The 15,502-nt window shown below is 46.8% G+C and overlaps 1 protein-coding gene across 1 annotated transcript in view; it reads right to left on the minus strand.

The window, feature by feature from the left end:
* Positions 1 to 10,088, minus strand: part of MTX1 (metaxin 1) — a 131,552-nt gene extending 121,464 nt beyond the window's left edge. The window contains exon 1 of the mRNA XM_077255889.1: positions 9,935 to 10,088. Coding sequence (XP_077112004.1) covers positions 9,935 to 10,015 — 81 coding nt within the window. The 5' untranslated portion in view covers positions 10,016 to 10,088. The remainder of the gene's footprint in view (positions 1 to 9,934) is intronic.
* Between the last annotated feature and the right edge of the window lie 5,414 nt (positions 10,089 to 15,502).

Below are 15,502 nucleotides of genomic sequence, written 5' to 3' on the forward strand. Positions count from 1 at the left end.
ACCGGTAGAGCCCAGGTGGAGCTGAATTTCTCTAGGATTTTCAGGTTGTCCTGGAGGCCTTTCTCGGTTGGTGACAGCAGCAGCAGGTCATCTGCATACAGCAGGAATTTCACCTGCGTGTCGTGGAGGGTGAGACCTGGTGCTGAGGAGGATTCCAGGACGGTAGCCAGCTCGTTGATGTAAATGTTGAAGAGTGTTGGACTTAGGCTGCAGCCTTGTCTGACCCCGCGGTTCTGCTGGAAATAAGCCGTTCTTCTGCCGTTCACACTCACGCTGCAGCGGTTCTCGGTGTAGGAGCTTTTGATGACATCATAGGTCTTTCCTCCTATTCCGCTCTCCAGCAGTTTCAGGAATAAGCCCGGGTGCCACACTGAATCAAAGGCCTTTTTAAAGTCCACAAAGCAGGCGTATATCTTCCCATTCTTTGTATTGTAGACGTGTCTCTGAATGAGGCTGTGCAGAGTGTAGATGTGGTCAGTGGTTCGGTGGTTCGGCATGAACCCCGCTTGGCTCTTGCTGAGGACGTTGTGCTCGGTGAGGAAGGTGAGGATCCTCTTGTTCAGGATACTGTTGAACAGTTTTCCCAGGTTGCTGCTGACACATATGCCTCTGTAGTTGGCAGGGTCATACCTGTCCCCACTCTTGTGGATGGGTGTGATGAGGCCTTGGTTCCAGGTACGAGGGAAGTAGCCGCCACTCAGCACAATATTGAAGAGTTTTACCATTGCAGCCTGTATTTCTGGTGGGCTGTACTTCAGCATTTCTGGTAGGATTCCATCCAGGCCACTGGCTTTTCTACATCTTATGGAGGGGAGTCTCTCGGCTACTTCCTGTAGTGTTATAGGTGTATCCACCGGGTTTTGGAAGTTTTTGATTTTTTCCTCCATTGCTTTTAGTTTCGCCATTATGTTTTCCTGTTCTTGGCTTAGCTCTTCCTTTGGAATGTCTTTATAGAGGTCTCTGAAGTATTGGAGCCAGAGGTTGCCATTTTGGATATGGGTGTTGTTTTTCTTGTCTTTGGTGCCCATGTGGTTCCATAGTTCCCAGAAGGAGTTGTCCTGGAGGGCGTCTTGGAGTTGGTTAAGCTTGGTAGAGATGTAACTCTGCTTCTTCCTCCTGAGGAGGGTTTTGTACTGCCTTTGTATGGAGTCATAGGCTTCCCTCAGACCCAGGTGGTTGGGGTCTCTGTGTTTCTTGTTGGAGGCTGTTCTCAGGGTCTTCCGTACAGCTTTACATTCTTTGTCAAACCAGCCATTGACCTGTGTTTCTTTTGGTCTCTTGTAGTCGACTTTAAGGTCGGACAGTCTGGCCATTGCGTAGAATATATTGTTGAGGTCCTTTGCGGCTTGGCTCACTCCCTCTGGGTTTGGCTTGTACTTGAGGTTGTAGAAGTGGTGCAGCATCCGCTGTATTTCAGGTCTGCTGGAAGCTTCTTTATACTTTAGTGCTGACATTTTGGACCATTTATAGGATGGAGGCCGGGTGAAGAGGCCGCTCTGCTGTGGCTTCTGAGTGGATGGTTTCTCTGTAGATTTCATGTACAGAAGAAGTTGGCTGTGGTCTGACAGGTGCGTTTGTGGGGTGACTATGAGGGCGCTGACATCTGCCAGGTTCAGATCTGTAATGGCGTAGTCTACTACACTCCTCCCTACATGGGAGTTTAGTGTATACCTTCCTAAGGAGTCACCCTTGCTTCGTCCATTAAGGATATGAAGTCCTAGACTTCTACATACGTTCAGGAGCTTTCTGCCACTTTTGTTGACTGTAGTGTCATAGCTGTTTCAGTGTGTACAGGGTCTTGGTCGTCATTCTCTGCTCCAAGTATGTAGATGTTCCCATCCGTGGTCAGGAAGTCTCTCTCTCTCCCTGTTCTTGCATTGAGGTCTCCAAAGATGAGAACTTTGCCCAGGGCCTGATAATGGGCGGCTTCTCTTTGTAAGATCTCGAAGCAGTCTGGATTGAAGTAGGGGGACTCTGGCGGTGGTATATAGGTGGCACAGAGGTGGACATCAGACTGGCAGGTGAGGATGGAGCTGCTGATTCTGATCCATATGTGGCTGCCTCCTTTCTTCACCGGTTTGATGTACTGGTGAAGCTCCTCTTTATACCAGATCAATACTCCTCCTGAGCCCCGGCCCTGTTTGATGTTTTTATTTTTCTGGGCATGGACCGAGAATTCCTTGTATCCAATAGGCACCAGGGATTCGTTTTCGGCTCTGGTCCATGTTTCCAGGAGGATCTGAATGTCTATATTTTTCAGTCTTTGCATAAAATCAGGGTCCTTTGTTTTAGATCCAAAGGTTGAGGCGTTGAGACCCTGAATATTCCAGCTGCTGATTGTAAGTGAAGACATTCTTCAGTGTATTTTGTGTGTATATACCTTGTAATGAGTATAGCTGTGTGGGACAAACTGGATTTCTGACTGTTTTATAGAAGTGCTTGGTTCCATCCAGTCACATTAGAATTCTGCACAGTGCATTGAGCAGGGTCTTTATCTCACCCCTATCTCTGCTCTGCATGTGTCTGTGCGGGCTCGGTGGTCCCCTATATATGTGGGGGGGTATATAGCGTGTGATATATATGTGTGTGTGTGGGGGGTATATAGTGTGTGATTATATCTATATATCACACTATATACCCCCCCCACACACACTAATATATATAAATCACACCCTATATACCCCCCCACACACACACTATATATATATATATATATATATATAAATCACACACTATATACATATATATCACACACTATACCTATATATATATATATATATATATATATATATATATATATATATATATATATATATATATATATATATATATATATATATATATATATATATATATCACACACTATATACCCCCCCACACACTAATATATATAAATCACACACTATATACCCCCCTACACACACACATATACATACATACATACATACATACATACATATATACACTAGCTGTACTACCCGGCTTCGCCCGGGTTAATGACTGCTGTTAGCAAAATAGAATGTGTTAACAAAAATTTATTCTGCACACAAAAACCACAAAACAAATAGATAGAAATGTAATTATTAAAAGGCAAAAACTAAGCTAATAGAAGCATTTCTTAACATATATTAGCTTTGTTATACTGATAATGTCTTTGTTGCCTATATTAACCAGAGCTCAGATTAATTAACTGTAGCAAAATAGAAGCTGAGCTGTGATTGGTTGCTATTGGCAGCCTGATAAATCCCCAGCCAACAGGAAGCCCTCCCCCCTGGCAGTATATATTAGCTCACACATACACATAATAGACAGGTCATGTGACTGACAGGTGCCGTATTTCCTATATGGTACATTTGTTGCTCTTGTAGTTTGTCAGCTTATTAATCAGATTTTTATTTTTGAAGGATAATACCAGACTTGTGTGTTTTAGGGCGAGTTTCATGTGTCAAGTTGTGTGTTGAGTTGCGTGTGGCGACATGCATGTAGCGACTTTTGTGAGATGAGTTGTGTGTGGCAACATGTGTGTAGCAACATTTTGTGTGTCGAGTTGCATGTGACAGGTTAGTGTAGCAAGTTTTGTGCAGCAAGATTTGTGCATGGCGAGTTTTGCGCGTGGCGAGTTTTATGTGTGGTGCGTTTTGAGTATGTGCAAGTTTTGTGTGAGGCAACTTTTGCATGTGGTGCAACTTTTGTACATGTGGCAATTTTTCTGTGTGTGAAAGTTTTGCATGAGGTGAGTTTTCCATGAGGTGAGTTTTGCACGTGTGGCGAGTTTTGTGTGAGCCTAGTTTTGCATATGGCGAGTTTTTAATGTAGCGAGTTTTGCGCGTGGCGAGTTTTGAGTGGTGACTTTTGTGTTTCGACTTATGTGGCGAGGTTGGTGTGTGTGTGGTGAAATATGTGCTGAGGGTGGTATATGTGTTCAAGCACGTGGTAGTGTGTGGCGCATTTTGTGTGTGTGTTCATATCCCCGTGTGTGGTGAGTATCCCATGTCGGGGCCCCACCTTAGCAACTGTATGGTATATACTCTTTGGCGCCATCGCTCTCATTCTTTAAGTCCCCCTTGTTCACATCTGGCAGCTGTCAATTTTCCTCCAACACTTTTCGCTTCACTTTTTCCCCATTATGTAGATAGGGGCAAAATTGTTTGGTGAATTGGAACGCGCGGGGTTAAAATTTCACCTCACAACATAGCCTATGACGCTCTCGGGGTCCAGACGTGTGACTGTGCAAAATTTTGTGGCTGTAGCTGCGACGGTGCAGATGCCAATCCCGGACATACACACATACATACACACATTTAGCTTTATATATTAGATATACCTGTATGTAGTCTCCTGTATATAGTATATACCTGTGTGTCATCTCCTCCTGTATATAGTATATACCTGTATGTCATCTCCTACTGTATGTAGTATGTACCTGTATGTCATCTCCTCCTCTATATAGTATATACCTGTGTGTCATCTCTCCTGTATATAGTATATATCTGTGTGTCATCTCCTCCTGTATATAGTATATACCTGTGTGTCATCATCTCCCCTGTAAATAGTATATACCTGTGTGTCATCTCCTCCTGTATATAGTATATACCTGTATGTCATCTCCTCCTGTATATACTTTATACGTGTGTCATCTCTCCTGTATATAGTATATACCTGTGTGTCATCTCTCCTGTATATAGTATATATCTGTGTGTCATCTCCTCCTGTATATAGTATATACCTGTATGTCATCTCCTCCTGTATATAGTATATATCTGTATGTCATCTCCTCCTGTATTAGACCTCGTTCACACGTTATTTGGTCAGTATTTTTACCTCAGTATTTGTAAGCTAAATTGGCAGCCTGATAAATCCCCAGCCTACAGTAAGCCCACCCCCTGGCAGTATATATTAGCTCACACATACACATAATAGACTGGTCATGTGACTGACAGCTGCCGGATTCCTATATGGTACATTTGTTGCTCTTGTAGTTTGTCTGCTTATTAATCAGATTTTTATTTTTGAAGGATAATACCAGACTTGTGTGTGTTTTAGGGCGAGTTTCGTGTGTCAAGTTGTGTGTGTTGAGTTTTGTGTGGCGACATGCGTGTAGCAACTTTTTGTGTGTCGAGTTGCATGTGACAGGTTAGTGTAGCAAGTTGTGTGCAGCAAGTTTTGCGCATGGTGAGTTTTGCGCGTGGCGAGTTTTATGTGTGGTGCCTTTTGAGTATGTGCAAGTTTTGTGTGAGGCAACTTTTGCATGTGTTGCAACTTTTGTGCATGTGGCAATTTTTCCGCGTGTGCAAGTTTTGCGTGTGGCGAGTTTTCCATGTGGCGAGTTTTGCACGTGTGGCGAGTTTTGCATGTGGAGAGTTTTGCGCGTGGCGAGTTTTGAGCAGGGACTTTTGTGTTTCGACTTTGATGTGGCGAGGTTGGTGTATGTGTGGGGAAATGTGCGCTGACGGTGGTATATGTGTTCGAGCACGTGGTAGTGTGTGGCGCATTTTGTGTGTGTTCATATCCCCGTGGTGGTGTGGTGATTATCCCATGTTGGGGCCTCACCTTAGCAACTGTACAGTATATACTCTTTGGCGCCATCGCTGTCATTCTTTAAGTCCCCCTTGTTCACATCTGGCAGCTGATAATTTGCCTCCAACACTTTTCCTTTCATTTTTTCCCCCATTATGTAGATAGGGGCAAAATTGTTTGGTTAATTGGAAAGCGCGGGGTTAAAATTTCACCTCACAACATAGCTTTGACGCTCTCGGGGTCCAGACGTGTGACTGTGCAAAATTTTGTGGCTGTAGCTGCGACGGTTCAGATGCCAATCCCGGACATACACACATACATACACACATTCAGCTTTATATAATAGATATAGATATCGCACACTATATACCCCCCCACACACTATATACCCCCCCACACACACACTATATACACCCCCCCATACACACACTATATACCCACACACTATATACCCACACACTATATACCCACACACTATATACCCACACACTATATACCCACACACTATATACCCACACACTATATACCCACACACTATATACCCACACACTATATACCCACACACTATATACCCACACACTATATACCCACACACTATATACCCACACACTATATACCCACACACTATATACCCACACACTATATACCCACACACTATATACCCACACACTATATACCCACACACTATATACCCACACACTATATACCCACACACTATATACCCACACACTATATACCCACACACACACACACTATATACCCCCCCACACACACACTATATACCCCCCCACACACACTATATACCCCCCCACACACACACCATATACCTCCCAACCGTCCCGGATCCCGCGGGACTGTCCTGATTTTGACAGTCAGCCCCGGGATCCCGGGCGGGACATTAGTTGTCCGCACTACGTGCCTAGGGCGGGGACAATGCAGGGGGCGGAACCTGAGTAACTTAGGTTTGTGGCTGTGTTTTTTTTTTTTTTTTAATAAAAGCTGGGTCTCCTCCCGACCGACCCCGCCCCCTCCCCCTGTGCGGCGCTGCCACGCTGAGGGAGAGAGCCAGCAGCGATCAAGATGAAAGGTCAGCGACTCATTACCTCCTGTGTGTGCACGGAGCTCCGGCTTCTCCTGCTCTTATCTGCTATCCCGGCAGAGAAGGAGAGACGGGGGAGGTGCCGGGACAGTGCAGAGCTCTGAGCAGAAGAAACTGAAGAGCTGCACATGGACAGATCAGCCGCCCCTGCACCACAGAGGAGATTGTGTGTGTGATGTGTGTTATGCTGCATGTGTGTGTGTGAGATGCTTCATGTGTGCCATGTGTGTATGAGGTATCTGGTTTGTATGTAATGGCTGCGTGTGTGTGTGTGCGCGATGGCTGCGTGCGTGCGTGTGCGCGCGATGGCTGCGTGCGTGTGCGCGCGATGGCTGCGTGCGTGTGCGCGCGATGGCTGCGTGCGTGTGCGATGGCTGCGTGCGTGCGATGGCTGCGTGCGTGCGATGGCTGCGTGCGTGCGATGGCTGCGTGCGTGCGATGGCTGCGTGCGTGCGATGGCTGCGTGCGTGCGATGGCTGCGTGCGTGCGATGCATTTGTGTCAAAGCTGCGTGTGTGATGCTGCTGCGTGTGCCTGCGTGTGTGATGCTGCTGCGTGTGTGATGCTGCTGCGTGTGCCTGCGTGTGTGATGCTGCTGCGTGTGCCTGCGTGTGTGATGCTGCTGCGTGTGTGATGCTGCTGCGTGTGCCTGCGTGTGTGATGCTGCTGCGTGTGCCTGCGTGTGTGATGCTGCTGCGTGTGCCTGCGTGTGTGATGCTGCTGCGTGTGCCTGCGTGTGTGATGCTGCTGCGTGTGCCTGCGTGTGTGATGCTGCTGCGTGTGCCTGCGTGTGTGATGCTGCTGCGTGTGTGATGCTGCTGCGTGTGCCTGCGTGTGTGATGCTGCTGCGTGTGCCTGCGTGTGAGCTGCTGCTGCGTGTGCCTGCGTGTGAGCTGCTGCTGCGTGTGCCTGCGTGTGAGCTGCGTGTGCCTGCGTGTGAGCTGCGTGTGCCTGCGTGTGAGCTGCGTGTGCCTGCGTGTGAGCTGCGTGTGCCTGCGTGTGCCTGCGTGTGAGCTGCGTGTGAGCTGCGTGCCTGTATGTCATTATACAGTATGGAGCATCATGTGCAGCCAGTATACAGTATGGAGCATCATGTGCGGCCATTATACAGTATGGAGCATCATGTGCGGCCATTATACAGTATGGAGCATCATGTGCGGCCATTATACAGTATGGAGCATCATGTGCGGCCATTATACAGTATGGAGCATCATGTGCGGCCATTATACAGTATGGAGCATCATGTGCAGTCATTATACAGTATGGAGCATCATGTGCAGTCATTATACAGTATGGAGCATCATGTGCAGTCATTATACAGTATGGAGCATCATGTGCAGTCATTATACAGTATGGAGCATCATGTGCAGTCATTATACAGTATGGAGCATCATGTGCAGTCATTATACAGTATGGAGCATCATGTGCAGTCATTATACAGTATGGAGCATCATGTGCAGTCATTATACAGTATGGAGCATCATGTGCAGTCATTATACAGTATGGAGCATCATGTGCAGTCATTATACAGTATGGAGCATCATGTGCAGTCATTATACAGTATGGAGCATCATGTGCAGTCATTATACAGTATGGAGCATCATGTGCAGTCATTATACAGTATGGAGCATCATGTGCAGTCATTATACAGTATGGAGCATCATGTGCGGTCATTATACAGTATGCATCATGTGTGGCCATTATACAGTATGGAGCACTGTGTGGCCATATTTTTTTGTTTATAATTATTGTATATGAAACAGTGTGATTGGCAGTGCTAAATGGGTGTGGTTGGGACGTGGATATGGGTGTGACTAATTATGAATGGGTGTGGTCAGAGGCATGGCCTAAAATTTGCCGCAACGCAAACTTTGTCCCTCTTTCCCGTCTTCAAAAGTTGGGAGGTATGACACACTATATACCCCCCCACACACACACTATATACCCCCCCACACACACACACTATATACCCCCCACACACACACACACACACTATATACCCCCCCCACACACACACACACACTATATACCCCCCCCACACACACACACACACTATATACCCCCCACACACACTATATACCCCCCCACACACTATATACCCCCCCACACACTATATACCCCCCCACACACACTATATACCCCCCCACACACACACTATATACCACACACACACACTATATACCACACACACACACACTATATACCCCCCCACACACACACTATATACCCCCCCGACACACACACTATATACCCCCCCCCACACACACACACACACTATATACCCCCCACACACACTATATACCCCCCCACACACTATATACCCCCCCACACACTATATACCCCCCCCACACACTATATACCCCCCCACACACACACTATATACCCCCCCCCCACACACACACACACACTATATACCCCCCACACACACACACTATATACCCCCCCCCCACACACACACACACACTATATACCCCCCACACACACACACACACTATATACCCCCCACACACACACACACACACTATATACCCCCCCCACACACACACACTATATACCCCCCCCACACACACACACTCACACACTATATACCCCCCCACACACACACACACACACTATATACCCCCCCACACACACACACTCACACACTATATACCCCCCACACACACACACTATACCCCCCCCACACACACACTATATACCCCCCCACACACACACACACACACACACACTATATACCCCCCCACACACACACACACTATATACCCCCCACACACACACACACACTATATACCCCCCACACACACACACACACTATATACCCCCCACACACACACTATATACCCCCCCACACACACACTATATACCCCCACACACACACACACACACACACTATATACCCCCCACACACACACTATATACCCCCACACACACACACACACACACACTATATACCCCCCACACACACACTATATACCCCCCACACACACACACTCACACACTATATACCCCCCCACACACACACACACTATACCCCCCCCACACACACACTACATACCCCCCCACACACACACACTATATACCCCCACACACACACACACACACTATATACCCCCACACACACACTATATACCCCCACACACACACTATATATCACACACTATATATCACACACTATATATCACACACTATATACCCCCCCACACACACACACACACTATATACATACACACAGTCTGCAGGACGGACGGACGGACGGACACACACACACACACACACACACACACACACACACACACACACACACACGTCCCCCTCTCACCAGCACGGTCAGACAGTCCAGGTCCACGCTCGGGAGTCCCCAGTCTCCTTTCCAGCAGTACAACTCCATGGGCGCCGCCATCTGTCATCACAGCTGACCCGCCTACTGCTAGAACACGTGATGGCGCGGTCCAAATTTGGAGGGAAGGTATTGATTGCTATGCGCCGATATAAAGAGGCGTGACCAAACACTGTAACCAATAGGACAGCATGTTATGTATTCCGGGGGCGGATAACATTGTAAATTGCCATGTGATTGGCTTTCCTGAGCCCCGCCTTGCTTCTGTAACTTCCGAAAACGCAAAACAAATGTTGTGTCTCTACCATTCACAAAAGTTCAATGTCCTCCATATACAAAGGCTGGCCATACACCAGTTCAGGTATCACACTGCAGATTAGATACACTATACAGTAGAGTGACTGAGCCACCCAGCTGCCATACATACATTATAGTGCTAACCACTGAGCCACTGTGCTGTCCTACACACATTACAGTGCTAACCACTGAGCCACCCAGCTGCCATACATACATTATAGTGCTAACCACTGAGCCACTGTGCTGTCCTACACACATTACAGTGCTAACCACTGAGCCACCCAGCTGCCATACTTAGAGTATGTGTCCACGTTCAGGTTTGCTTCAGGCTTTGGTCAGGATTTTATGCAACTAAAATCCTGACCAAAACTGCACCTGAGGTCACTGGCAGGTCACCTGCGGTGTTCCTGCATGTTTTGCTCATTGTAGCAACATGCTGCGTTCTGAAAAAACGCAACGGGAAAAAACGTGGGAAAAACGCATTCGTTTTTTAATGCACAGTGGAGACGGGATTTCATTAAATCCCCTCCACTATGCTGGAACATCTGGATGCTGCGTTTTTGACGCTGCGGCTCAACGCTGCGTCAAAAACTCAGCGTTTCCTGAATGTGCACACATACCCTTACATTACAGTGTTAACCACTGAGCCACCGTACTGCCCTACATACATTTCAGTGCTAACCACTGACACCGTACTGCCCTACATACATAACAGTGCTAACCACCAAGCCACCGTACTGCCTTACATACATTACAGTGCTAATCACTGAGCCACCTTGCTGCCCTACATACATTACAGGGCTAACCTCTGAGCCACCGTACTGCCCTACATACATTTCAGTGCTAACCACTGACACCGTACTGCCCTACATACACAACAGTGCTAACCACCGAGCCACCGTACTGTCCTACATACATTACAATGCTAACCACCAAGCCACCGTACTGCCCTACATACATTACAGTGCTAATCACTGAGCCACCTTGCTGCCCTACATACATTACAGGGCTAACCTCTGAGCCACCGTACTGCCCTAAATACATTACAGTGCTAACCACTGAGCCAGTGTACTGTTCTATATACAGTAGGGCTAACCACTGAGCCACCGTACTGTTCTATATACATTACAGTGCTAACCACTGAGCCACCTTGCTGCCATGCATACATTAAAGTGCTAACCACTGAGTGACCGTACTGCCCTAAATATATTACAGTGCTAACCACTGAGCGACCGTACTGTTCTACATACATTACAGTGCTAACGACTGAGCCACCGTGCTGACCAAACGTGTGTCATGATAATGTAAAAATACCATGGTCTGAGGGATTTTTGCACATGTGACCATGGTCCTAGACACACCATGGACCCTGTTTTTTTGTAATTGCTTGTGCATACCTTAAGGCCATGTTCACACTTTGCGGCGTGCTCTGCAGGTTTATCCCGCAGCGGAATTGATAAATCTGCAGGGCAAAACCGCTGCGGTTATCCCTGCAGATTTATCGTGGTTTGTTCCGCGGTTTCCGCTGCGGGATTACTCCTATACTATTGATGCTGCATATGCAGCAATATGCAGCATCAATAGTAATGATAAAAATAATAAAAATTGGTTATACTCACCCTCTGATGTCCGGATCTCCTCGGCGCTGCACCCGGCGCTCCGGTTCCAAAGATGCTGTGCAAGAAGGACCTTCGTGACGTCACGGTCATGTGACCGAGGCGTCATCACGGTCATGTGACCGCGACGTCACCACAGGTCCTGCTCGCACAGCATACCGAAGACCGGACGGCCGCGGGCAGCGCTGAGAGGTGAGTATAGCATCATTTTCTATAATAATTCTTTTTTTTTACACTATTTATGGTTCCCAGGGCCTGGAGGAGAGTCTCCTCTCCTCCACCCCGGGTACCATCCACACATGATCCGCTTACTTCCCGCATCGTGGGCACAGCCCCATGCGGGAAGTAAGCGGTTCAATGCATTTCTATGGGTGCAGAATCGCAGCGATTCTGCACAAAGAAGTGACATGCTGCGGGTTTTAAACCGCTGCGTTTCTGCGCGGTTTTTCCCGCAGCATGTGCACAGCGGTTTGCGGTTTCCATAGGGTTTACATGTTAATGTAAACGCTATGGAAACTGCTGCGGACCCGCAGCATCAAAATTGCCGCGGATCCGCGGTAAAAATCGCAAAGTGTGAACATGGCCTAATTGTCTCATATTGCAAAATCTGTATACATGTATACCTTCTGTAAACACTGCCTACCTTTTCGGAGTAAAATATAAAATGTACTAGATGGTGGCCCGATTCTAACGCATCGGGTATTCTAGAATATGTATAGTAGTATATAGCACAGCCCACACAGTATATAACATAGCCCACGCAGTATATAACAGCCCACGCAGTATATAACACAGCCCACGTAGTTAGTATATAACAGCCACATAGTACAGTATATAGCACAACCACATAGTATATTGCCCAGCCACATAGTATATTGCACAGCCACATAGTATATAGCACAGCCATGTAGTATATAACACAGCCCACGCAGTATATAACACAGCCCACGCAGTATATAACACAGCCCATGTAGTATATAGCACAGGCCACGTAGTATATAGCACAGAGACGAAGTATATAGCAGTCACGCAGTATATAACACAGCCCACGTAATATATAACACAGCCCATGTAGTATATAACACAGGCCACATAGTATATAACAGCCACGTAGTATATAACACAGCCCATGTGGTATATAACACAGGCCACGTAGTATATAACACAGCCCATGTAGTATATAACACAGGTCACTGTTGTGGATTCTGTTTGTGGGCTCCCTCTGGTGGTTACTGCTGGTACTGGGTGACTTTGGTGGGTTGCGGCCTTTGGTTTCCACCTGTCCATCAGAGGCTGGGTGTTTCCTATTTTACCTGGCCTTTCTGTCATTTCCCTTGCCGGCTATCAATGTGTTCAGATGTGCTCTGTTTGGTTCCTGCCTACCTGCTCCCAGATCTTTCAGGATAAGCTAAGTGCTGATTTTCAGTTGTTTGGTTTTTTTGTCCAGCTTGCTTAGAATGTCTCTATGTTAGCTGGTTGCTCTAGTGGACTGAGGTTCTCCCCATGTGCCATGAGTTGGCACATGGGTTCTTGTAATCTCAGGATGGTTTTTTTGATTAGGGTTTTTTGCTGACCGCTCAGTCCCCTTTTGTGTCATTCTGCTTTCTAGTTTTCAGCGGGCCTCTATTTGCTAAGCTATATACATCATCTCTATGTGTGTGCCTTCCTCTCATTTCACCGTCAATACATGTGGGGGGCAACTATACCTTTGGGGTTAATTCCTCTGGAGGCAAGTGAGGTCTTTGTTTTCTCTGCAGTACTAGTTAGCTCTTAGGCTGGTGCGTGGCGTCTAGAACCAACGTAGGCACGCTCCCTGGCTATCTCTAGTTGCGTTTGTCAAGCGTAGGGCAGCGGTCAGCCCAGGTTCCATCACCCTAGAGCTCGTCCGATATTTATTATACTCTGCTTGTCCTGTGCTATCCCTAGCCATTGGGGATTCATGACAGTATAGCCGGCCCACAAAGTGTTAATTGTTTGGGCTGAAGCAGGAGAAAAAGAAGTGTTCAAGGGAAATTTTTTTTTTTTTTTTTTTTTCCTTCAGAGTTTTGCTGCCTAGCCCTTAATTGCTGTCTAGCTGCTTCTTACCTCCTCTTAACCCTTGAATGGCTCTGATCTTAGCTGTTTATCATGGATGTCCAGAGTTTGGCTTCCAGCCTGAGTAATCTCGCAGCAAAGGTTCAAAACATACAGGATTTCGTTGTTCACACTCCCATGTCTGAACCTAGAATTCCTATTCCAGAGTTTTTTTCTGGAGATAGATCTACCTTCCTGAATTTCAGGAACAATTGTAAATTGTTTCTCTCTTTGAAATCTCGCTCCTCTGGAGACACTGCTCAACAGGTCAAGATTGTTATATCGTTCCTACGGGGCGACCCTCAGAATTGGGCATTTGCATTGGCACCAGGGGATCCTGCATTGCTCAGTGTGGATGCGTTTTTTCTGGCATTGGGATTGCTCTATGAGGAACCTAACCTAGAGATTCAGGCTGAAAAGGCTTTATTAGCCCTCTCTCAGGGGCATGATGAAGCGGAAATATATTGTCAGAAATTTCGGAAATGGTCGGTGCTTACTCAGTGGAATGAGTGCGCCCTGGCTGCAAACTTCAGAAATGGTCTTTCTGAGGCCATTAAGGATATTATGGTGGGGTTCCCTGCGCCTACAGGTCTGAATGAGTCTATGGCTATGGCCATTCAGATTGATCGGCGTTTACGGGAGCGCAAACCCATGCACCAGTTGGCGGTGTCTTCTGAACAGGCACCTGAGACTATGCAATGTGATAGAATTCAGTCCAGAAGTGAACGGCAAAATTATAGGCGGAAAAATGGTTTGTGTTTTTATTGTGGTGATTCAGCTCATGTTATATCAGCATGCTCTAAACGCACAAAAAGGGTTGATAAATCTTTTGCCATTGATACTCTGCAGTCTAAGTTCATTTTGTCTGTGACTTTGATTTTTTCACTGTCTTCCATTTCCGTCGATGCCTATGTGGATTCAGGCGCTGCCCTGAGTCTTATGGATTGGTCATTTGCTAAACGCTGCGGTTTTAGTCTAGAGCCTCTGGAAGTTCCTATTCCTCTGAAGGGAATTGATTCTACACCATTGGCTATGAATAAACCGCAGTATTGGACACAAGTGACCATGCGCATGACTCCCGTTCATCAGGAGGTGATTCGCTTCCTTGTACTGTATAATTTACATGATGTACTAGTGCTTGGTCTGCCATGGTTACAAACTCATAATCCTGTCCTGGACTGGAAAACAATGTCTGTGCTAAGCTGGGGATGTCAGGGGGTTCATGATGATGCACCTCCGATTTCTATCGCTTCATCTACTCCTTCGGAGATCCCTGCGTTTTTGTCGGATTATAGGGATGTTTTTGAGGAGCCTAAGCTCAATTCGCTCCCTCCTCATAGAGAGTGTGACTGTGCTATAGAATTGATTCCTGGCAGTAAGTTCCCTAAGGGTCGTTTATTTAATCTGTCACTGCCAGAGCATACTGCTATGCGGAATTATATTAAGGAGTCCTTGGAAAAGGGACATATTCGTCCATCTTCGTCCCCTCTGGGAGCAGGTTTTTTTTTCGTGGCAAAAAAAGATGGTTCCCTGAGGCCTTGTATAGATTATCGCCTTCTGAATA

This window comes from Ranitomeya variabilis, chromosome 1 (genome assembly GCF_051348905.1).
Source record: "Ranitomeya variabilis isolate aRanVar5 chromosome 1, aRanVar5.hap1, whole genome shotgun sequence".
NCBI lineage: Eukaryota > Metazoa > Chordata > Amphibia > Anura > Dendrobatidae > Ranitomeya > Ranitomeya variabilis.